This window comes from Heterodontus francisci, chromosome 20, assembly GCF_036365525.1.
Source record: "Heterodontus francisci isolate sHetFra1 chromosome 20, sHetFra1.hap1, whole genome shotgun sequence".
Classification (NCBI taxonomy): Eukaryota; Metazoa; Chordata; class Chondrichthyes; order Heterodontiformes; family Heterodontidae; genus Heterodontus; species Heterodontus francisci.
Genome location: NC_090390.1, coordinates 79,208,168 through 79,233,969, shown reverse-complemented (window position 1 = coordinate 79,233,969; position 25,802 = coordinate 79,208,168). Strand labels below are relative to the sequence as shown.

At 43.1% G+C, this 25,802-nt stretch overlaps 1 protein-coding gene across 4 annotated transcripts in view; it reads right to left on the bottom strand.

Annotated features, from left to right (window-relative positions):
* Positions 1 to 659: 659 nt before the first annotated feature.
* The window catches only part of LOC137380762 (metal transporter CNNM1), a 125,476-nt gene continuing 100,333 nt past the window's right edge, over positions 660 to 25,802 (bottom strand). For 3 of the 4 annotated variants that reach the window (XM_068053081.1, XM_068053084.1, XM_068053083.1), the window contains 3 exons: positions 16,995 to 17,093; positions 15,600 to 15,716; positions 660 to 7,285 (listed from right to left, as the gene is read on the bottom strand). In XM_068053081.1, coding sequence (XP_067909182.1) covers positions 7,206 to 7,285; positions 15,600 to 15,716; positions 16,995 to 17,093 — 296 coding nt within the window. In that variant the 3' untranslated portion in view covers positions 660 to 7,205. Of the gene's footprint in view, positions 7,286 to 15,599; positions 15,717 to 16,994; positions 17,094 to 25,802 lie in introns of those variants that run through there. The other variant, XR_010977078.1, reaches the window with a different exon arrangement.

Genomic DNA, 25,802 nt, shown 5'->3' with positions numbered 1-25,802 from the left:
GCTGGAAACCTCTATGCTCTGCCACTTACCCCATCTCCTATAAAAACATTCTCAAACGGGCCCCCCATTTTACTTTCATTTTTTCGTTATTAGTTTTTTAGAATTAGTTTCATTTTTAGTTATTTTTTTCTTCCTTTTTTTTTACATTCTTTTTCACATTTTTTACAATCTTTTTTTTTTGCATTTAGTTCATTTCATCTTAGTTTGTTCAGTTTGCTTACCCACTGTTTTTTTTCAGGTTTGCACTTGCTGCTGTTCAATATTCAGTGTATTAACAGCTAATCTGTACTAATGCTTTGTCTTTCAACACACCATTAACATATTGTTTGCCTTTGCTCCGTGACCTTTTGGTCAGCTACGTGGCCTGGTCCAATCTAGACCTCCTTTGTTATCTCTTGCCCCACCCCCACCTCACTTGCTTATAACCAGTGACTTTTCTAATATTTGTCAGTTCCCATGAAGGTTCACTGACCCGAAACGTTAACTCTGCTTCTCTTTCCACAGATGCTGCCAGACCTGCTGAGTGGTTCCAGCATTTTTTGTTTTTATTTCAGATTTCCAGCATCCGCAGTATTTTGCTTTTACTCAAAACCCATGGATTTGACTAAACATTTAGTCACCCCCCCCCCCCCCCCCCACCCCCACCCCAATGTCTCCCTTCCTGGCTTGGCATCAGTTTCATTAGACTATCTGTGCAGCGCCTAAGGACACTCTTAACATTAAAGGTGTTATATAAATGTAAGGTCTTATTGAATGGCTCCTGCCAATAATACACTCTACTCAGTTTGCAGCACAGTCGCTGAGCAGCTCAACAGTTGTACCAATTATATCAGGGAGCAGTGTATTAACGCAGGTCTCATATATAGCCTTAAGTCTACGAAAAAGCTGGGAGTGCAGGTTCAATAGCCTGAATAAATAAATATAGGGGTAAATTTTACTTTGCGACATACAACTGGCAACAGGAGCACCCATCAAGAATTGGGGTGTTGTGGTAAAAATGCTCGATTTCGCAGCCTACAAAATGTTCTGTCCAATTGTGCAGGCCATGAATTAAGGTGCATTGATTGATTATTCATTCTAATTCCCAATACCTGCTCCTATCACTTACCAGGGCAGTCAATTGTAAAATTTACTTAATTGTGTTATAAGCCAAGGCTTGTAAAAGGGCTCCAAGTTATTAGATCTTTATGAACAACCTCCCATTCAGTATACAAGAATCAAAGTTGAAGAGAAACCACACAAGGTTAACCGATTCTTAACAAGACTTTTCTTGCCAATTTCCTCCTTTCTTCTCTCCAGAAGGCACTCCGATACCTTGGACAAGTGACCACTTTTCATGAATGTTTTCCATGTGTTTGTTGGCAGACTATTCAATCGAGGAACATTGATTTTTTTTTTAACAGGACTACGGTTTCCTTTTTCCTGTCGCTCCCCAACCCCCACTGCCAAAGTATCTTCCTTGTTAATGCATTCTGAAAACTGGCAGCTTTATAGTTTAAGGGAAAGTAATTTTTCAACACAATATAGAATATTATTTTGGAAAAGATTCCTAATTCTATAAACTCAAAGAAGGCACATCGCTTTGAGACATAGGGTAACTTCCAATGCTCTTAGTTCTGACGGTTATGGTATTGACTCACTCACTACACGGTGCCATTACATTGCTTGCTGTAACCCGAAGTTGCCAGTTGTCTGATTTTGGCTCAGGCAGACTGTGTAATTTTTAAGTGGGGTGTTTTTTGTAACCCAGATACCGGTGGTCTGGCAGTTATATTTCTCTTGGCAAAAAACAAAAAAAGTGATTCTCTCCATAACAATAATCAAGTTGCATTCTCAGAAAATACACATTTCAAAGTCATGCCCTGTTTTTCATTAAAAGAATTTCATTCTTTTTTCAAAAGACTGATTTTTAAATAGAAATAATTACCCTTCTCTACTCACTTTTCTTATGATCTGGAGGCATTGGCTACTAACGTTTGCAATGAATTATCTCAGCAAACATTAAATCTCTGTACCTGGTCAGAATGGAGTTGAAAAGGGCCAACCCTATACTGCACCCATTATGCACAGTTATAACAGTTTTATCCATTGAGAATTTTAATAGGAACCTGTATGGATAAACTATGCCAAATGCCATTCCTTTTTATCTCTCCTAAAGTCTATCTAAACAATTCTCCAGGTGAGAGAGAAGCTAACCTGTTCCTAGGTCGCTCTCTCTGCCCTAATGATCCCAGTTATTTGTCCCTCTGATTTTTCCTTTTTCTGGCCTTATTAGAGTCTGGCACTGATCCTTTGATGGCACAATGAAAATTGGGAATTCAGTCAACTGGAAAAATCAGTTAAGTATTCAAAAAATAATGGGTTAAACAAAATAGAAAAATATAAACATTTCTTGTTTGGAAATTCAGCCTTACCATCACCTTAAGGCATGCTCAGCTTCCAACTTGGTGAGCCTCATTGTGAATTAATAGCAATCTATTCTTTTCGTGTTGGGTTTTTCACTATGAAGTAACGACTTCAAATAATGTCTTTTCGAGAGCTTCTTAGAGGTTTTGTTGTTTAGTGCAACTGGTTCTCAAAGAAATGCAGAGTAGTCACATAATTACTAGAATTCTGAAATTAGAAAAAAAAAAATTTTGGAAATTCAAAGCAGGTCATCAGTAGCTGAAAGAGAAAGATAAGTTAATGTTTTGGGTGTAGCCTTTTATCAGAAGCCTCAGAGTTTGACTGGAGAAGCCTTATAGAGGACCTGGTCAATGTCAATCCCCAAAAGGCATTACACCAAAAACATTAACATGACATTCTCTTTTAGATTGACCTGCTGTGCATTTCTAGAACTGTCTACACACCTTTCTTGCCTGCAACTCCTTAGGTACTAGCAGGTCCTCTGGTACCTCTGTGTGGAGTAAATATGAGCAGGGTATTCAATCATGACGGCATCAACCAAGGTCCACACACACGCACTTTCCATTAGAGTCAAAGAGAGATACAGCACTGAAACAGGCCCTTCGGCCCACCAAGTCTGTGCCGACCATCAACCACCCATTTATACTAATCCTACATTAATCCCATATTCCCTACCTTCCCTCAATTCTCCTACCACCTACCTACCCTAGGGGCAATTTACAATGGCCAATTTACCTATCAACCTGCAAGTCTTTGGCTGTGGGAGGAAACCAGAGCACCCGGCGGAAACCCACACGGTCACAGGGAGAACTTGCAAACTCCGCCCAGGCAGTCCCCAGAACCGAACCGGGTCGCTGGAGCTGTGAGGCTGCGGTGCTAACCACTGCGCCACTGTGCCGCCCTAGTGGTCACTGGATGGAGAATAGACTGATTTCCACCACCCCACACCCCCTCTGCCAACTCCTTTCCCAGCCCAGGGGTACTGAGACCAGTTGTAGCACCTTGCTGTCACCACCACCCTGGCTTAAATCAGCTGATGCAACATAGGTATCGTATACTTAACTTCTGTGATTTGGCTGCATTTGCACATTAATTGCTCATTAAACTCCAGAAGTCTTGCAAGCAACAGCATAAGAACCCTTTTAATGATGTGATAATTGTTAATTGATAACTGTTAATCCAATCCTTCTTTTCCTTGTTATTTCTCTCTCTGTACCTAACTTGCCTCTATTCACCCTCATTGTTAATCCTTTCTCTAGTTAGTTCTCCATCTTCAAATCTTACGGTTTGTTCCATTGTTCACCAAGGTCCCAGTTGCCCTTGTCGCATTGTTATCAACTCACATTTCCAGCAACTTTGTGGGAAACACATTTTATAACCTAATGTACAGGAGCAAGTCACATGGGCACGCTGCAAGATGCCCCACTCCAGCAAAAACAAGCCCATTATGTTTTTCTCTTTTTTTATTATTCGTTCATGGGATGCAGGCATTGCTGGCTTGGGCAGCATTTATCACCCATCCCTAATTGCCCTCAAGAAGGTGGTGGTGAGCCACCTTCTTGAACCACCGCAGTCAGTTTTTGCTTTCAACACTTGTTTATCGGTGATTAAATACAGACAGGGGGAATAAAAGCTGTTTCACTGGACGGGATGGTTGGATACAAGATGTAATGTGGTGAAACCATCACGAACAACCAAAATTAGTAAACCTACCTCTAAAAAAAGTCATAATAGTACCACATCAGTATAAAAAAACCATTTCAACCTTACTTACATAAATGCTAAAGTCCACCTCCCAAATACAATTTCTTCTGCCTCCCCCGAAGGCACCAATTGTTGCAGGGCTGTGGTTCCATGAATGCAGATAACTCTCTAGTTACTCAGTGCAACGAGGGCCTTTTCTCACATGCGAGTGTACAGTATCACTATATAACCATGGAGGACATCACAGTTGATTGCAACATCTTCACCTCCTGGAACACCTTTCAATCTTTGATCTAAGCAATCAAGTTCAAAATTAGGAATTGCCCATTTTGTACTTGTCTGCCTATTTACACAAGTCAAACAATGTGCTTATTAGTTTAGAGATACAGCACTGAAACAGGTCCTTCGGCCCACCGAGTCTGTGCCGACTATCAACCACCCATTTATACTAATCCTACACTAATCCCATATTCCTACCACATCCCCACCTGTCCCTATATTTCCCTACCACCTACCTATACTAGGGACAATTTATAATGGCCAATTTACCTACCAACCTGCAAATCTTTTGGCTTGTGGGAGGAAATCGGAGCACCCGGAGAAAACCCATGCAGACACAGGGAGAACTTGCAAACTCCACACAGGCAGTACCCAGAATTGAACCCGGGTCGCTGGAGCTGTGAGGCTGCGGTGCTAACCACTGCGCCACTGTGCCGCCCCAATGTATATTAGTTTATATGGATTGTATGACAATTAAAAACAAACAGGATTGTGCCTCTCCTGATGGCTCAATGAGATTAACTTGCAAGTAGCTGACTCATACTGACCAAGAAACTAAGATTCTCAAATAAAAACAGAAAGTGCTGGAAAGACTCAGCATGTCAGGCAGCATCTATAGAAAGAGAAACAGAGTTAACGTTTCAGGTCGATGACCTTTCATCAGAACTGCCTAGGTTAATGCTGTTTCTCACTCCACAGATGCTGCCAGACCTGCTGAGTATATTCAGCACTTTGTTTTAATTTCAGATTTCCAGCATCTGCAGTATTTTGCTTTTATAAGATTCTCAGCCTCTCAAACTGTGTGGTGTTATGGTGCAAAAATTATCCTCAGTGCCCAGGGTTAAGCAAAGGAAAATGACCCAGACTTTCTATTCTTGCTTGCCATCTGGTGATCCCTTCTGTACACTTTTGACAAGGAAATGTATACTTTTTAGTGAGCTAAAGTGTGATGACCTTGCTGTCAAACAACCTGGTATCAAGGTTCATATATGAATAATAGGCGATGAGCCAGTTACCTCAGCAAGGACTCAAATGACTATAGAAAAGGGTGGCAGAAAACTGTCGAAAGAAAAAGAGCAGGACTACAAAATTTTTAATTCAAGACACTAAAAGATTGAATAAATGTACAATATGTGCAGCCCCCAAGAGTTATGTTATCATGGCCCAGCTATGATTATGCAAAATGTTTTTTGTATTACGACGCAAAAACTGCAGTATAAGTTGAGAACAGCCACCAATGTGACCATGCATTGAATTCTCGAGAGGCTAGTCTTACTGTTTTAATTTTTACTGGCTGCATTATAACCACAATGGCTACAAAGTAAGTGTTGTGTTAGCGCAGGGCCAACTGTCCCTAAAATTAACTGGCAGTTGGATGGCTGAGCCAGGAGTATAACTTGGGGCTTTAAGATTGCATTGCTTTGAGGTGCCAGTCTCAAATGGGTGATACTTTGTGACAAATAAACATAAAAATCCTGGAATGTCAAAGAGTCTGTGGTCAGCTCAGGTAATGAGCTGAAGCAAAATTTGTGCCACAAAATGTGTGGCGTTTTAAGAGGTAGGGCACTAAGAGCATGTATACAAACAAGATATTTCTGAAGTTGGGACATAAGGGAGAGACAGGTGAAACAGATAGCAGAGCAAGGATACAGAAAAGGAAAAGAAGTGTCCTGTTTAAAAATATAGACAGCCATTCATATACAGTATTGTTTTCATCTGAAACTAGTGAATACTTTTTCTTGGTTATTTCCTACATGATATTATTTACAGGATAATAGGTAACCATTGCAAGGCTATGATTCAGGTGACATTATACACTGCCAACAGCAACGCTTTTGAAACAGTAGATATTGCAGTGGTGAAACCTTATATATTAATTACTTTCTAGAATATACATCTGAGATAATCACAATAAAAATATTTACCTGAAGAACTTCAGAGGTAATACAAATCATAAGCACAGCACTCAGTCTGCAGTGATATGGGCTGTAACATGCTTTGTATATATTAAATAGGGTGACACATGGAGGGGCAAGATTTCCTCCTCTTGCTATGATAGCGACATGGTAAACATAGCAGGAAGGTATCCCACATATACGATTTCTACTGAAATTGTAAAAGCATTCCTTTAGAACACATTTATCATTTCACGAGGAAATGGACCTGCTGCTTTTACAACTTTGCTAATATATTGCAACCAGAAGAAATGTGCCATCCCCAACCCCCATCACCTTCTGGGGTGTGTGTTACAAGAGAAAGACACATCAAAGGGGCTCATATGATCTTGTGAACTGCAAAAGCAATGCTCAAATGGAGCATCAACGTTACGTGAAACCTGAGAGGTGTTACATTCCTGAAGCATACTCCAGTCGTGCCACAGAAAGGATGTGTTTACAATATCACAACATAGCACAACACACCCAGGTTATAATGGGCGGTAGACTGACAGGAATAGAGACTTTCATGGAAAAATAATGCATTTTGTTGTACGATCCTTTATATATAAATGCTAAAATCATCTAATTCAAAATCTATCTAGTTTGTTCCTCTTAAGTAAAATGAAACGGCAATGAGAAACATGCAAAATTTAAATTCTCAATTCAAAGTATCAAATGAGGAAAAACTGTATCGAGTTACTTGGGCCCCGCTGTCACTGTTGCTTTAATTTTATTTCATGTTTACAAACCCTGCCAGTGTCTGACTACCACAGTTTCTATTATTTGGACTCCGGTGTAAGAAATGGTTCATAATCAGTCAGTGACTGATTCTCCTTGCAGCCCCTCTTTTGCTTTAAACTTGCTGCTTTGCAGGAGACGTCAGATCTTCAGCTGAGGTACATTTAAATTCTCTTCAGGGCTTTTCTCACTGTCTCTGGATGACTTCCTCTTTTTGCCACCTACACAGATTTACCAAAACAAAAATATAAATTATTGAAAATACACATATTTGCAAATTATGGGCATGGTAGAATAGTGGTTATGTTACTGGACTAGTAATCTAGAGGTAAAAACAAAAAATGCTGGAAGTACTCAGCAGGTCTGGCAGCATCTGTGGAGAGAGAAGCAGAGTAATTTTCAGTTCAGTGACCTTTCATCAGAACAGGCAAACTTTGAAATGTAAAAGGTTTTAAGCAAATAAAGCGGGGGTGGGGCAAAAGATAACAAAAGGGAAGGTGTTGATAGGACAGAGGGTCACAGAGAATAACTGACCAGAGGTCATGGAGCAAAGGCAAAGATGTGTTAATGGTGTGCTGAAAGACAAAGCGTTTGTGCAGAGAGGGTGTTAAATGACCTAGTAATCTAGAGGCCTGGACTAATAATCTGGAGATGCAAGTTCAAATCCACCACAGCAGTTGGGGAATTTAAATTTAGTTAATTAAATAAATCTGGAATAGAAAGCGAGTATCAGTAAGGCTGACCATGCTACTACATTGTAAACCAATCCAGTTCACTAATTAATTTAAGGAAGGAAACCTCCTGTCCTTGCTCGGTCGGTCTTGTCTATATGTGACTCCAGATCCACAGCAACGTGGTTGACTCTTAATTGCCCTAAATTGGTCTAGCAAGCCGCTCAGTTGTATCAAAACTATGAAAAATTATAATCCACAAAGCCTGCAAGGGTTGAAGATGGCAGCTCACCACCACCACCATCTCAAGGGTACGTAGGGATGGGCAATAAATGCTGGCCTTGCCAGCAATGCCCACATCCAAAATAAAGACCAAGTGTGATCACTTGGCTTAGTTGGTAGCTCTCTTTTCTCGGAGTCAAAAGTTTGAGGGTTTCAGCTCCTAATCGAAATCAAAACTAATATTGAAGCAATGTTCCCTTATTGGAGGTGGAAGAGACATTAAACCCAGGTGCATAACATAACACCAAAGAATCCACTACAACCTTCAAAGAAATGCCAGTTCTCACGACATCCTCACCAGGCATTACCTTGTCAGGTAATACCACCAAAAAATATCAACTGGCAGTGCAACTGATTACTCCACGTAGGGCATTGCAGACACAGGTCAGCTGCCCCGTCTGGCTACATAACAATGGCCACTGCATTACATAAGTATTTTTAAGTGTGTAGGAACATAGGAATTGCTAAACAAATAGGAACAAGGTCCATCAAGCTCGTCTACCACCATACTGGTGGTTGCAAGATGTGATAATGGAGTTTTTGGCTAATCATAGCAATCGATCTCCATCACTTAGCCTATAATAGACCCAGACATGAAGCAAGATAAACCCCAGAGGTGAAGAGATATGGGAACCATAGGTTCAACACCACCTGTTCCTTCCAAGCATTGCTACACTAACATGTCACATATCAAACTACTTATATCGCAAAATAAGTGAAGCACTTTAAGATTTTTTATTCGTTCATGGGAATGTGGGCGTCACTAGCTAGGCCAGCATTTATTGCCCTTCTCTAATTGCCCTTGAGAAGGTGGTGGTGAGCTGCCTTCTTCAACTGCTGCAGTCCACGTGGGGTAGGCACACCCACAGTGCTGTTAGGAAGGGAGTTCCAGGATTTTGATCCAGCGACAGTGATGGAACGGCGATATAGTTCCAAGTCAGGATGGTGTGTGACTTGGAGGGGAACTTGCAGGTCGTGGTGTTCCCATGTATCTGCTGCCCTTGTCCTTCAAGATGGTAGAGGTCGTGGGTTTGGAAGGCGCTGTTGAAGGAGTCTTGGTGAGTTGCTGCAGTGCATCTTGTAGATGGTACATACTGCTGCCACTGTGCGCCGGTGGTGGAGAGAGTGAATGTTTGTGGATGGTCTGCATATCAACCGGGCTGCTTTGTCCTGGATAGTTCTGTCCATGTTTGAACCAAGAATGTAATGAGGTCAGGAGCTGAGTGGCCCTGGCAGAACCCAAACTGAGCGTCACTGAGCAGGTTATTGCTCAGCAAGTGCCACATTGCCATATTGATAGCACTGTCGACGACATCTTCCATCACTTTACTGATGATTGAGAGTTGATGGAGAGACTGATGGAGAGCTAATTGGCCAGGTTGGACTTGTCCTAATTTTTGTGTACAGGTCATACCTGGGCAATTTTCCACATTACCAGGTAGATGCCAGTGCTGTAGCTATACTGGAACAGCTTGGCTCAGGGCACAGCACGTTCTGGAGCACAGGTCTTCGGTATTATTGCCGGAATGTTGTCAGGGCCCATTGCCTTTGCAGTATCCAGTGCCTTCAGTTGTTCCTTGATATCATGTGGGGTGAATTGAATTGGCTGAAGACTAGCATCTGTGATGCTGGGGACTTCAGCAGGAGGACGAGATGGATCATCCACTCGGCACTTCTGGCTGAAGATCGTTGCAAATGCTTCTGCCTTATCTTTCGCACTGATGTGCTGGGCTTCTCCATCATTGAGGATGGGAATATTTGTGGAGCCACCTCCTCCAGTTAGTTGTTTAATTGTCCACCACCATTTACGACTGGATCTAGCAGGACTGCAGAGCTTAGATCTAATGTGTTGATTATGGGATTGCTTAGCTCTATCGCATGCTGCATACGCTGTTTGGCATGCAAGATGTGAAGAGATACTTTATAATACAAGTTTTATAACAGATTTTAAAATAAATAATTGATTTAAAGAACAGAAACACATCAGATACCATTTGAGTGGGTTTGACACAAATGAACTACAGGAGCGAGTGATCAAATTTAAAGACTTCTTGGCTTCTATGGTTCAATACCAGACTTCTCAGTATCTTTACTGACTGAGCCATCAGGGGACATTGTTTGGTATTTTTTCCCTTTTCCAGTGCTAAGCCTGCTATACTCTCAGCACTCTACAAACTGCTTTGCCTGTGCTGGGATGAGGGAGCAGTACCACAGGACATGCGCGATGCCAATATCATCACCCTCTACAAAAACAAAGGTGACCGCAGTGACTGCAACAACTACCGTGGAATCTCCCTGCTCAGCATAGTGGGGAAAGTCTTCGTTCGAGTCGCTTTAAACAGGCTCCAGAAGCTGGCCGAGTGTGTCTATCCTGAGGCACAGTGTGGCTTTCGAGCAGAGCGATCGACCATTGAACAAACAAAGAACAGTACAGCACAGGAACAGGCCATTCGGCTCGCCAAGCCTGCGCCGATCTTGATGCCTGCCTAAACTAAAACCTTCTGCACTTCCGGGGACCGTATCCCTCTATTCCCATCCTATTCATATATTTGTCAAGATGCCTCATAAACGTCATTATCGTACCTGCTTCCACCATCTCCCCCGGCAGCAAGTTCCAGGCACTCACCACCCTCTGTGTAAATAACATCCCCTCTAAGCTTTGCCCCTCTCACCTTAAACCTATGTCCCCTAGTAACTGACTCTTCCACCCTGGGAAAAAGTTGACATGCTGTTCTCCCTTCGTCAGCTACAGGAGAAATGCTGCGAACAACAGATGCCCCTCTACATTGCTTTCATTGATCTCACTAAAGCCTTTGACCTCGTCAGCAGACGTGGTCTCTTCAGACTACTCGAAAAGATCGGATGTCCACCAAAGCTACTAAGTATCATCACCTCATTCCATGACAATATGAAAGGCACAATTCAGCATAGCGGTGCCGCATCAGACCACTTTCCTATCCTGAGTGGTGTGAAACAGGGCTGTGTTCTCACACCTACACGGTTTGGGATTTTCTTCTCCCTGCTGCTCTCACATGCGTTCAAGTCTTCAGAAGAAGGAATTTTCCTCCACGCAAGATCAGGTGGCAGGTTGTTCAACCTTGCCCGTCAAAGAGCGAAGACCAAAGTACGGAAAGTCCTCATCAGGGAACTTCTCTTTGCTGATGATGCTGCATTAACATCTCACACTGAAGAGTGTCTGCAGAATCTCATCGACAGGTTTGCGGCTGCCTGCAACGAATTTGGCCTAACCATCAGCCTCAAGAAAACGATCATGGGACAGGACGTCAGAAATGCTCCATCCATCAATATCGGCGACCACGCTCTGGAAGTGGTTCAAGAGTTCACCTACCTAGGCTCAACTATCACCAGTAACCTGTCTCACGATGCAAAAATCAACAAGTGCACGGGAAAGGCTTCCACTGCTAAGTCCAGACTGGCCAAGAGAGTGGGAAAATGGCGCACTGACACGGAACACAAAAGTCCGCGTCTATCAAGCCTGTGTCCTCAGTACCTTGCTCTACGGCAGCGAGGCCTGGACAACGTATGTCAGCCAAGAGCGAAGACTCAATTCATTCCATCTTCGCTGCCTCCGGAGAATCCTTGGCATCAGGTGGCAGGACCGTATCTCCAACACAGAAGTCCTCGAGGCGGCCAACATTATACACCCTACTGAGTCAGCGGCGCTTGAGATGGCTTGTCCATGTGAGCTGAATGGAAGATGGCAGGATCCCCAAGGACACATTGTACAGCGAGCTAGTCACTGGTATCAGACCCACCGGCCGTGCATGTCTCCGCTTTAAATACGTCTGTAAACGCGACATGAAGTCCTGTGACATTGATCACAAGTCGTGGGAGTCAGTTGCCAGCGATCGCCAGAGCTGGCGGGCAGCCAGAAAGGCAGGGCTAAAGTGTGGCGAAGAGACTTAGCAGTTGGCAGGAAAAAAGACAGAAGCGCAAGGGGAGAGCCAACTGCGAAACAGCCCTGACAACCAATTTTATCTGCAGCACCTGTGGAAGAGTCTGTCACGCTAGTATTGGCCTTTATAGCCACTCCAGGCGCTGCTCCACAAACCACTGACCACCTCCAGGCGCTTACCCATTGTCTCCCGAGACAAGAAGGCCAAAGAACATGGGACAAAAAAAAATGTACTGTACTCGGTTATCAAACCATCCAAACAATTACTGTAGTTATGAAGGAGGACAAGGCAATTTGTCACTCAAAGAAGTGGTGCAGAAAGTGATAACTTAGTGAACTGGCAATTGTTACCCTTTGCTGTTAAAAACAGTAACTCACTTTTTGCTATTGTTCTGAATTTCAAGGATACGTGTGGACAATCTGGAGCCTGCTCCACATCAGTTTGCTTGTGGATTCAGTCAGATGGCATGGCGTTTCTCTTTTACTAAAATCTCTTCAGTGGAGTAGTGAGGGAGTGCTGCATTTTTAGAGAGGTGTCTTTTGGATGAGATGCTAAACTCTGCTGCTTGCCTGGCCAAGTGGATTTAAAAGAGCCTATAGCACTTCCTAAAAAAAAAGAGCAGGGAGTGTCCTGCACAGCAACCCTCACTCAGTCAATACCACTAAGAACAGATGAACTGATCCTTTTCTCACTGCTATTTGTGGCACCTTGCTGTATGCAAATTGCTTGCTCTGTTTGTCCACAAAATAACACTGACTTCACTTCAAAAAGGTAATTAATTGGCAATCAGGCACTTTGTAATATTCCGAGAAGAGAAAAAGTGCTAGATAATTGTGTCTTTCTTTTTTCTTGTGCAGCGAGTGGTTAGGATCTGGAATACACTGCCTGAACAGTGTGGTGTGGAGGCAGATTCAATCGAGGCCTTCAAAAGAGAACTGGATCATTATCTGAAGAGAAAAAAATTGCAGGATTATGGAGATAAGGCGGGGGAGTGGGACCAGGTGAGTTACTCTTGCAGAGAGCCGGCACAGACACAATGGGTCAAATGGCCTCCTTCTGTGCTGAACCATTCTATGATTCTATGTTCTTGTGCATTCGTGCAGTGCTCTTTAGTTCAGACCTATACGAATTGGTTATTAAACACCTTGTAGGCTACTGCTAGGTTTGCTACAGAAGCCTAGGAAGATCACAAATGGCGACTGCTGGAAAGATAATCTACATTGTATTTCACTCATATATAACCTGAACATTAATTAAAGAGAAATACATTAGAAAAGAAAATTAGAAACATATTTACTATATAGATGAAATAGTCAGTGCGGCAGGAAAGATGCAAAAGGCCAAAAAAGCAGCAGACGGGGGAGTAAATGCATTCATACAACTCATGTTGGAGAATTACCTTGTTTGCAGCCTGTGCAAATTAGGAACTTACAGACAATGAAAGTCTGGGGGAAAGCAATTATAAAAATATTCACTACAATTCATCTTTAAGTGCATCAAATTTCCTGCCCCGATTGGGACCCTCTAATTTTAAGTCTTTCTCCGCCTTCAGCTAGTCCACTGGCAGCACGAACTGGGAACAGTAACCAAGTGCCAGAGCAGCTTTATTCATTCATTTTAAAAGCTTCAGAACTTCAGACTCCCCGGGAGCTGATTCCGAGTCTATGATCGCTGTAATCTCTGATGGCAGTGTGTGTTCCCAGGGCCAAAAGGCCCGGGATTGATTCCTAGGAATTGCAACCCCTATCTAAAAAGCCATAATGCTGTGTAGGATACAACAATGTTACAGGAGTGAACCGAAGTGAAGCAGGTTTGGTGTAACAAAGTCATGGTGGGAACTTTAAAAAAAAAATGATGGGAGTACTTTGAACAAAAAATGCTCTCCTTTTCGCTCTGTACTGGTTGCTGACAGAAATTTCAAGCCTGAGGGCAAATGCAATTCATGGGTGGTCCCCGGCTTCCAACATCATAACCTATCAAATTAGATTAACCCCTTTGTCAGCCTACCTAATAAGAGTATGATTGGCCACACATGGTGCAATTCTACTGGATGTAACAGTAACAAGTATCAGCTCTAGTTACCTTTATATCAGTGCTGATCAATTTCACTTGCATTTGTTCTGGGCTTAAAGTTGACCTCCAGCAAAATTGTAATTGGCAGATATTCTGCCTTAGTTTTAATAAAATGCCCCACTATCGAGGCAGCATGGGGCTGTGTACCAACACAAACCTGGCATCTGCAACACAAATCTCATTCATGGAAAATGCTGAGTTCATGGCAGACCAGCCGCTCCACTTTGTTCTTGCACACCATCCAGCAAATGGATAGAAAGAAGAACTTGGGAGGGGGAAACGAGGAGGAGCTGGAAGAGAAAATAGTGGGCAGGGGAAGCAGTTTACACAGAACTAAAGAAAAGCTTCCATCTCCTGAAACCTGTATGCCAGCACCACACAAATCAGACTGGTGCAAAAGGACTGACTGAATCATTTTCACCTTATAGCTGTAAGGTAAGCAAGGCACATATATTCAGAAATCGAAAGCGAGCTGTGGGGCTGTCAAGCTGATTGGAAATGAACACAAACGGTTATCAGTTTAACATAAAGTGATGGTACCCTGCAAAGTTGATTTGTCCCATGGGTTAAGTACAAAAAAAGACGTCAAAAGCCAGCATTGACAGGGTTGTGATTAATTTCACTGACATGATTTGGCTCACTTTGCCCTATCTTTGGCATTAAATTACCCATTGTCAATACATCAAATTTCATATTTTGCAAATGAATTTGTAAAAATCAAGGCTTCAAAACAAGTTACTATTTTTCTTAATTTACAGATGACAGAGAAGAAACCCAGTGAGAATCTGAATATTTTCATGAAGATTGAAGAAGTCTCAAACCTGTAATAATCATCGTAAACAAATGGTCATGTTTAAGATTGAGGATTCAAAATTCAGATTGTGTATTCTTTGAGTCTGCCTCTAAGTCAAAGGGGTTTCTGAGACCAAACTGAAATGTTGTTCTCTACTTGGGATACTTATCAAGTTTCATAACAAGCACACCCTGAGATGAAGGTAAATCTTGCAGAACTGGTCACCGAGATCCAAGTAGCATTTGGAGGTGACCAGGGCCGGGATTGTGGATAGCTGAGGGATGGTTTGGGGGCCATGGCTGGGATTGGTTCTGGGAGCATGGAGCCAACATGGGTTACAGTCTCGATGAGCAAAGGCCTGAAGGGCAGGTCAAGCTTGACTCCTGAAAGTGTGGCTAGGAAAGAGAAATTATCAGCAAGAGCAAATTCATGCAATACCTTTTAATCTGGAAGGATTACAGAGTTGTAGATAGACCAGTTGAGTCGAATGGCCTGTTTCTCTGCTGTGCATTTGATATAATAAATTGCCAGGAAAGACTGTTGAAGTGGTTAGTACAAATGGGCTCAAAAAACAATTCACGGTGCTTTAGGAAAGAGATGGATATAAGGCATATGACAGAGTTGTTATAACAAAAAGGGATAGGCTTTTTGAGCCTAATGAGCTGTTCCAGTTTCTAAAAATGCTTGTTTTCTCTGTCCCCAAACCAGCACAGAATCTCCATGTACCATAGCCATAATACATGTATTGCATTTCACAGAGACTGGGTTGTTTTTTAATAACATTAACAGTTGCACTAACTTAGTTTCCTCAGGAGCTTTTTGCCAAGTGTCCCTTCTGAACTGCTAAGAGAAGTGCTGTTTTTCCACTCGGAATTGTTGACCCCAGGATCAATGTTTATGCTGATGTTTTCATCATCTGAAAATAAACAGAAAATTAACTCGCAGGAATGCAGCTTAAGAGGGTAAAGATCTCTGATGCATTTATTTGAAATCTTTAACTCATTAAAGATAGGGCTTTGAAATGCTTTTGGTTTCTTGCCAGTTATTTCCACAGAGCTGCTCTCAAGTATCTTCCCTTCACTCCACCATCCTTTTATTTTTTTCTAGCATGCACTGTGCTCCAGCACAGAAAACAGACAGAACTGCTGCTGTCAGGACTCTGCTGCCAATCGCACTCCTGAGCTAACTGCTAAGGGATACAGGAGAATGCCACAGGATGACCTTCGGCAATCTTCTAAAATGTTCTCCATTCCCACCCAATTTTCCCACTCAGCTCCCATTTGTGCTGGCACTTCCTGGGATACTGGCAAACCACTGATTCCCCACCCAAGCGGACTTTCTTCATGCAAGGCATTGAGCATTGATAGATTACTGACTGCCGACTGGGAGGGAGTATCACAGTTGAACCTAATTCTGTCGTCACATGATAACCACAAACACTTTCTCTCAAGGGTCATTGAAAGTGAACAGGAGCAGGATCCCCAAATAATTCCACCTCTCTACAGCCCAGGATGCTGTGCCCAATTATAGTGCTCCTACTGTCTCCCAGATGGTTTCAATGAATGCAGCACAGACCAGGAATTAAAGCCCAAGTATGTTTTTAAATGGTGTAGTTCAGATACACATCACAAATATTTACCCACTGAATCATGAGGGAATCCCTTGCTCGGCAATTTAGTTTCTCCTCTGGCTGGTAGGGAAGCACCTTTATGGTGGGCCTTTATCTGGGATTATGGTTCCTAGGTTTGGTCTCTGTTGGATTGGTCATCCACATGATTCATGGTTATTTGCTTGTAATTATCTATGCTGCCAGTCTTCTGAAGCCAGAATGGGAACAGATAACCTTCATGTTTCTACTTCCCTAGCCCCACCCCAATCCCTCATAATATCTGCCTCTCCAGTACCCTGGAATTGATTGGACTGGGACATTCACCAGAACATGATAAAACCTATCCAGGCAATTGATTTGATATCATCACTGATTTGTCAGCAAGCACAATGGTGAACAGGTTGATTATTAGTAGAGATTTAAGAGATCCCATAGGGATACTCAAGCTAATCGGTGTCCTAAGTGAATCTAATCCCCTCATAAGGAGCACACTGTTGAGTTTAGCACTTTGTTCCTGAAATTGGTTGAAGGTTGATATTTTGTTTGTATTTCTTGCCAGATATTTATTGTTAAAGAAACACTTACATTGTTCAATCTTGAATCCATTCACATCTGAGTTATTTACTGCATCTATTCCCAAAAAAAATAGATCACTTGGGCTTTTCAATCCATCTGACTTGCTGCCTGTAAATGAGACAGAAAGCTGTGCAACTGAAAAATACTTCATTTCAATGTTTGCACTTATTGTGGTTTGATTAAAACAAAGAAAATGCACAATCCTTGTAGTAGAAAGTACAACGCATTCAGACACCACAAAATTGAATTCCATTGTAAGTCACACAAATTAAGTGCAATTAAGTAAGACACAACAAAGACAGCTTACCGTACAGTATACTGTGAACGCAAAGAGTTAATTGCTCTAGTGCCAGCCAAAAGTTATTGGATTGTACTCTGTTGGATTAATATTCTGTTAATTTATTTCTTCCATTAAGAACCCTATAAAAAGCATTTACAATCGAGAGAAATAATGGAAGGATGTTAGTAAGCAACAAAAGCAAGTCACAAACTAATGAAAATAAAACTTTTGTAGTCATCTTATGTGTGACTTGTTTTCAAACCCATTGTCCAGCATCACTTTATTGGCAAAAATAAATTCAAGCTCTCCCACTGGAGTTTTTTTTTCCATTTTCACCACCATTGGCTGGCAGGCTTTTCCATGCTATTTTCAGGGGAGGAGGGAAGAAATAGCAGAACAATGGAAAGTGTAAAGGTTTAGCTGGGTCCTTATCCTATACAAACAAATTACCCCAGTTTAACTATTTATTAAGGTTCATAAGGTTAAGCAGCTAATTCTTTATGATCTACTCTCAAAGATGCATCAACACATTGCACCACAGAGTGCCAAGAAGGGACCACAGTATTAATGTTCAGTAGATGCTGGAAAAGCTCAGCCTCCTTAGTTAAAGCAGCCTCTCCCTTCATCTGCTGTAGAGTGAGAAAAGAGGGAGTTATGTTGAATCCCCATTTGTTAGCATCCCACAGGAGGACAAGCACAAGAAGAGGAAAATCTACAGGTGATGGACTATAAATGGCTTGGGATGATATGATTGTCACTGCACTACAGCAAAACTATTCAACTTACGTACAGTGGAATCTGTTTATTGGGGTGGGGGGGTGGGGGGTGGGGGGTGGAATCCCATCTCCCATTTTACTTACCATGGAACTGAATGGCCCAATAATTTTGTTATGACCCACTGATTACTTAAAAGTAATTAATTACAGCTACTGTGTAACCCATTAGGACCAGTGGAATATTCCTTACAGATCCATTAAATCACTTCCTCCAATGCTTGCACATTAGTTGAATGTCTTAATTATACTTTCAGATAAAACAGACATTTCAGTCTAACCATAAGAAACCAAAAATCATAATTTTCTTGTGAAGCTTAGTTTTAAATTGAGTCCTACATCCAAACAAGTAGCAAATAAGTTGTGGATGAGAAACTGATTCACCCTGTGTCACAGGTCAGAATGCAGTAATTTCAAGGGAAGACTTTCATTGCAAGTTGAACAGAACGTTCCCAAGATCTGCACTCACCTCTTTCCCGAACTAGGATGTGCTCTGGACATTATGTGCTTGCTTTATACAGTAGCAGCTGATGTAGGAATGAGCCACTTGAATCAAGTGGTTTAAACCAGGATTACAGGGTGCAAAGTTTCACTTCAATTAAATATCTAAGTTCGCCAAAATAAACAAGCACAGAAATTTTACAACTCCATTTTAGATAACCACAGGATAGGGATGGATACAGACAGTTCTCAATCTGAACCATGCCTTCTGGGGAAGGGCAGGAGGGGAAACAGCAGAAGGAAAAAAAAAAAGGAGGGTCAAATAACAGCTGTATGGCAATGACACCCTCCTTCAGGGAACATTGGTGGACTGTTGGTGCTCTGAGAGCAGGATTACCTCACAACTGATCTCCCAAGATCTGGTGTAGTTAAATGCTGTAGAACATAACCTGTCACAGATTTCCCACTCCTCCTCCAGCCAATTCATCAGACAGGCAAACCCAGTTACCCTTGAAGTATTGTGCGTAGACATTAAGATGTAGTCGCTGCGTAGGAAATTCAGTGTTTTCTTGCTTTATCAATGCCAGCCTAATACCAGAATTTGCAGAATGTACATGGGTGCAGTTTGCTGCGAAATGACAAATTTGAAAATTTTGTAATGTAAAGCAAGGTGTACTAGAAAAGGGTTTGAGACTAATGCAATTCTGTTCACTTGAGCTTCTTAAAGGACACCATCTTTGTCAGAAAGAGAAATAACAGTTGTAGAAACATGTGAATTTTCATCCTAGTGACATTGTGCTCAACATTTTCAGCAGAAAGTGCAAGTGTTTTTAAAAAATGATCCAAACTGCCGGACTTTGGAGTTAATGGCAATATTTTCACAACACAATACAACATGTCACTATAACTTATGGCATTCTGAAAACATTTTGCATGAGTGTTCTCCATAGGCACAGCCCTACTTTAACACAAGTTTAAAAAGAAATGCATTCATTTTCGCTGGCCTGGAATTCAATCTGGCGGCTTCTTTTGGAGGGGGAGTAGTAAAGAATACAAGATGATTGACCTCCAACAACCACAAACATCTTCCTTGGTGCTAGGTGTGACTCCAACCAGCGGAGAATTTTCCCCGATTCCCATTGACTCCAGTTTTGCTAGGGCTCCTTGATGCCATACTTGGTCAAATGCTGCCTTGATGTCAAGGGCAGTCAGTCTCACCTCACCTCTTGAGTTCAGCGCTTTTGTCCATGTTTTAACCAAAGCTATAATGAGGTCAGCAGCCGAGTGGCCCTAATGGAACCCAAACTGAGCGTCACTGAGCAGGTTATACAAAGCAAATGCCGCTTGATAGCACTGCCGATGACACCTTCCATCACTTTACTGATGATTGAGAGTAGACTGATGGGGTGGTCATTGGCTGGGTAGATGCCAGTGTTGTAGCTGTACTGGAACAGCTTGGCTAGGGGCGTGACAAGTTCTGGAGCACAGGTCTTCAGTACTATTGCCAGAATATTGTCAGGGCCCATAGCCTTTGCAGTATCCAGTGCCTTCAGTCGTTTCTTGATATCACACAGCTGGCATCTGTGATGCTGGGGGCTTCAGGAGGAGGCCGAGATGGATCATCAACTTGGCACTTCTGGCTGAAGATTGTTGCAAATGCTTCGGCTTTATCTTTTGCCCTGATGTGCTGAGCTTCCCCATCATTAAGGATGGGGATATTTGTGGAGCCACCTCCTCCAGTTAATTGTCCACCACCATTCACGAATGGAGGTGGCAGGACTGCAGGGCTTAGATCTGATCCATTGCTTATGGGATCACTTAGCTCTGTCTATCGCATGCTGCTTATGCAGTTTGGCACGCAAGTAGTCCTGGGTTGTAGCTTCACCAGGTTGACACCTCATTTTGAGGTATGCCTGGTGCTGCTCCTGGCATGCCCTCCTGCACTCTTCATTGAACCAGGGTTGGTCTCCCGGCTTGATGGTAATGGTAGAGTGGGGAATATGCCGAGCCATGAGGTTACTGATTGTGCTCGGTACAATTCTGCTGCTGCTGATGGCCCACAGCGCCCCATGGATGCCCAGTTTTGCATTGCTAGATCTGTTCAAAATCTATCCCATTTAGCACGGTGGTAGTGCCACACAACACGATGGAGGGTATCCTCAATGTGAAGGCGAGACTTCGTCTCCACAAGGACTGTGCGGTGGTCACTCCTGTCAATACTGTCATGGACAGATGCATCTTCGACAGGCAGCTTGGTGAGGACGAGATCAAGTATGTTTTTCCCTCTTGTTGCTTCCGTCACCACCTGCCGCATACCCAGTCTAGCAGCTATGTCCTTTAGGACTTGGCCAGCTCGGTGCTACCGAGCCACTCTTGGTGATGGACATTGAAGTTCCCCACCCAGAGTACATTCTGTGCCCTTGCCACCCTCAGTGCTTCCTCCAAGTGCTGTTCAACATGGAGGAGTACTATTCATCAGCTGAGGGAGGGCGGTAGGTGGTAATCAGCAGTATGTTTCCTTGCCCATGTTTGACTTGATGCCATGAGACTTCATGGGGTCTGGAGTCAATGTTGAGGACTCCCAAGGCAACTCCCTCCCGACTGTATACCGCTGTGCCGCTGCCTCTGTCCTGCCAGTGGGACAGGACGTACCCGGGGATGGTGATGGCGGTGTCTGGGACATTGTCTCTAAGGTATGATTCCATGAATATGACTATGTCAGGCTGTTGCTTGACTAGTCTGTGGGACAGCTCTCCCAACTTTGGCACAAGCCCCCAGATGTTAGTAAGGAGAACTTTGCAGGGTCGACAGGGCTGGGTTGGCCGTTGTTGTTTCTGGTGCCTCGGTCGAAGCCGGGTGGTCTGTCGGGTTTCATTCTTTATTGACTTCGTAGCAGTTAGATAGAACTGAGTGGCTTGCTAGGCCATTTCAGAGGGCATTTCAGAGTCAACATATTGCTGTGGGTCTGGAATCGCATGTCGGCCAGACCATGTAAGGACAGCAGATTTCCTTCCCTAAAGGACATTAGCGAACCAGATGCGTTTTTACAACAATCGATAATGGTTCCATGGCCATCATTAGACTAGCTTTTAATTCCAGATTTATTAATTGAATTCAAATTCCACCTTCTGCTGTGGTGGGGTTCGAACCCATGTCCCCAGAGCAATACCCTGAGTCTCTGGGTTACAAGTCCAGTAACAATACCACTACGCCATCGCCTCCCTCACTGTTACTCCCTCAAGTAACATTCGCGCCACACAAGTGCCGGGCAATGACCATCTCCAACAAGAGACAGTCTAACCATCTCCCCTTGACATTCAATGGCATATAATACCGTGGCTGCAAGAGCAGGTCAGAGGCTCAGAATCCTGTGGCGAGTAACTCACCTCCTGACTCCCCAAAGCCTGTCCACTATCTACAAGGCACAAGTCAGGAGTGTAATGGAATACTCTCCACTTGCCTGGATGGGTGCAGCTCCAACACTCAAAAAGCTCGACATCATCCAGGACAAAGCAGCCTGCTTGATTGGTGCCCCATCCACAAACATTCACTCCCTCCAACCACCGACGTACAGTGGCAGCAGTGTCCTATCTACAAGATGCACTGCAGCAATGCATCAAGGCTCCTTAGACAGCACCTTCCAAACCCACAACCTCTGCCACCTAGAAGGACTAGGGCAACAAATGCATGGAAACACCACCACCTGCAAATTCCCCTCCAAGCCACACACCATCCTGACTTGGAACCAAATTGCCGTTCCTTCACTGTCGCTGGGTCAAAATCCTGGAACTCCTTCCTAACAGCACTGTGGGTGTACCTACCCCACATGGACTGCAGCAATTCAAGAAGGCAGCTCACCACCACCTTCTCAAGGGCAATTGGGGATGGGCAATAAATGCTGGCATAGCCTGCGAAGCCCACATCCCATGAATGAATAAAAAAAAATACAAGAGGCTGAAAGTAAAATGATATTGTTTGAAATGCAACCACATCTCAGTTGGTTTTGATAAGATTTCATTAACTGCTACAATGTGAATAATTCAACTGTGTTCACTGTTAAAACATGTTTTAATTTTTAAAAAAGTATTCAACAGAATTCAACATTTAGTAGTTATCTGGCTTGGAAAGCACACAATGTCAGAAACAAATGATTTGAGGGGTTTGTCCTCGTGTACTTCAACCCTTGTTTCAGATGTCCTGTGTGAACCACAAACAGAAAATAAATCAAACAAAGCAGATGCAACAAAAACAAGAGCATGCAGGAAGCAGGAGAAAGATTGCCATTCTGAGAAGCAGCAGAAGGTGGTTCTGGGCTAATGCTCTGTAAACACATGATGCTGCAATAGGTCATCTCAATACTTGGATGCAAGATCATTCTAACATGACATGCAGCTTATTCTGTTTACCCTTCCAAAATATCGATTTTTTTCACTGAACATATCAGTGATTTAAAGCATTAGTGATGTATTACCTCATTTGTATCTGGTATATCATTGCTAACAATTGTCACTTACTCAAGTGTCCTGCAATTGGAATCATGCTGAAAATGTGAATCTTTAGTATTTCCTGCATAAAATCTCAGCATAAAAAATAAATTCTGCATTTCTGGGATTCTTGAGTAAATCAATGTTGTCGTAAAATTTACATGAACATAGATTTTTAAGGTCAAAAATACAGTAACTGGTCTTTACGATCTGAGTGTTCCAATAAAAGGCAGATATAAAGACAGTTTGTCAAACAAAATAGCAGTACCGTTTGTTAATGTCTCAATGGGTGATGTAATACTGAGCTATACAGGCCAAGGAGGGCCCAATGTTGATCATTAGCTTGTGCTGTGTCAGCTGATTAGAACCAAGGATGTTACAGTAGGCCTCAGTGTACCTAGACAGAGAGGTACTGGGGTTGGTGGAAGTGTGGGGCGTGGAAAACAGTACACATGTTTCAACATCAGGGGCAGGATTTTCCTGTGGGCTTCTGAACCCTGCCGTCAGGCTCAAATGGCGGTCAGAAGCCTACACTGTGCAGGAAACCATCACTCACCTGTGATTGTCCCTAAATTGGCCAATTAGCAGCCAGAGGCAGAATTGCAGTCTAGGGTCAGCAGGAAGGCTCTCGAAGCTGGAGGGCCAATAGGAGGCCCTCCAGCTTGAAAGCAGCAGCAGGATGTCATGGCAGGTAAGTGAGAGAGAGGGCGCCCCAAAATGGAGGCGTCCTCGCTCCAAATATTTCAAATTTACACAAAAATGGGCCTTTGTAGCTGGGCCACCATTACGGGGGTGGTGGGGGAGGGGAGGGGAGGAAGAAATCCTGTCCTGATATCCAAATAAATGTACTTTCCAGCAGCAGTTGCTGGCTATTAACCTGGCGGAATCCCACGCCACCCTCCAGCCCCAATAGAATCACAGAATTGTAATAGCACAGGAGGTCCTCATTCGACCCAGTCATGTCTGCGCTGGCTCACCGAAAGAGCAATTTACCTGTGCCATTCCCCCATCTTCTTCCCGTAGCCCTGCACATTCTTCCTTTTCAGATAACAATCCAATTCCCTCTTGAATGCCTCGACTGAATCTGCCTCCACCACACTCTCAGGCAGTGCATCCTAGATCCTAACCACTTGCTGTTGAAAAAGTTTTTTCTCGTGTTGCTATTGCTTCCTTTGCCAATTTCCTTAAATCTGTGCCATATTGTTTCAATCCTTCCACTAATGGGAACAGTTTTTCCCCATCTACTCTGTCCAGGGTCCTCAGGGTTTTCAAAACCTCTATCAAATCATCTCTCTACCTTCTCTTCTCCAAGGAAAACAGTGCCAACTTCTCCAATCTATCCACGTAACTGAAGTTCCTCAACCCTGGAACTATTCCCGTGACTCTTTTCTGCACTCTCCAATGCCTTCAGATCTTTCCTAAAGTGTGGCATCCAAAGTGTGGACACAAAACTCCAGTTCAGGCCAAACCAGTGTTCTATACAAGTTTAACATTAACTTCCTTGCTTTTGAACTCTATGCCCCTATTTAATGAAGCCTAGGATTCTGTATGCTGTATTAACTGCGCTCTCAACCTGCCCTGCCACCTTCAATGACTTATGCACATATACGCCGAGATCCCTTTGCTATTAGAATTGCACCCTTTAGTTTATATTGTCTCTCCATGTTCTTCCTACTAAAATGAATCACTTCATACTTCTTTGCATTAAATTTCATCTGCCACTTGTCCACCCATTCCACCAAGCTGTCTATGTCCTTTTGAAATTCTACACTATCTTCCTCACATTTACAATGTTTTCAAGTTTGAAATCTTCTGCAAATTTTGAAAGTGAGCCCTGTACACCGAGGTCTAGGTCAATACCTTGCTGTCTTGGTGCACTGAGGCCAGTGTCATGCTAGGCCCCCACCTGCCAATAACGAGGCACATCAATCTCGTCATGAACATTGATTTTTTAACTGTTGTTCAAGCGAGGAAATGACTTGTTAAACAGATCAGCCGTGGCTGGAAGAAAACATTTATATACTAACAGACATCGAAGGTGAGGAAGCACATTCCAGGGATTGCTAAGGAGGAAATCCACAAGGGCCAGGACTGGTTAGACCTCCAGCTGGTCACATGACTACCTGGCTGTTCCAGGGCTTTCTTTTGAACTGGCCACAGAGAGTTCGAAGGCAGAGTGTCTGTTTGCTCCTGCACTGAGAAGATCTCTCCTGTCTGCTCCCATCTCTTTCTCACAAGCCTCTGAATCCACTGAAGACACATGAACCCAAAGAGAGAAAAGTCTCCTACAGGGAACAAGGTTTAAGAAGAAAACTGGGCCCCAACGAAAAGCAAGATCTACCTACAATCAAGGACTCTGCAGTGAACTCGAAGAACCATAACAAAAACTCTTCAGATATTGCTTCAAACTTCTCCACTTTATTTTCCTTCTGCTCTGTTCTGTCTCTATTTGCATGCGTGTATCCGGTATGCATGCTAGCGTGGGCGTGTTGTGTATCCATAGGTGTTAACCAAATTAGAGTTTAAGTTTAATAAATTTCAACTTTTCTTCTTTAAATCTAAGAAAGCTTGTTTGTGCTGGTTTCTTTGCTTTATAATTGGAAAGGATTCACCAAGGGGGAGCTAAAAACAGTGTGTTTAAAATTAAACCCTGTTGCAGTGAGACCAGGTAAAGGCTGAAAGGAACCCAAGACCTCTTTCTCACCTGGTCGTAACACCAGCTGTAACATCCCTACAGCTAAAATGACTCTGCAGGGACCAGGAAAATCCCAGTCGGCTTCCAACACTAGACCTTTAATCAGCTTAATAGGCTACCACCGCTTGCGAGCGGGTAGCCCTG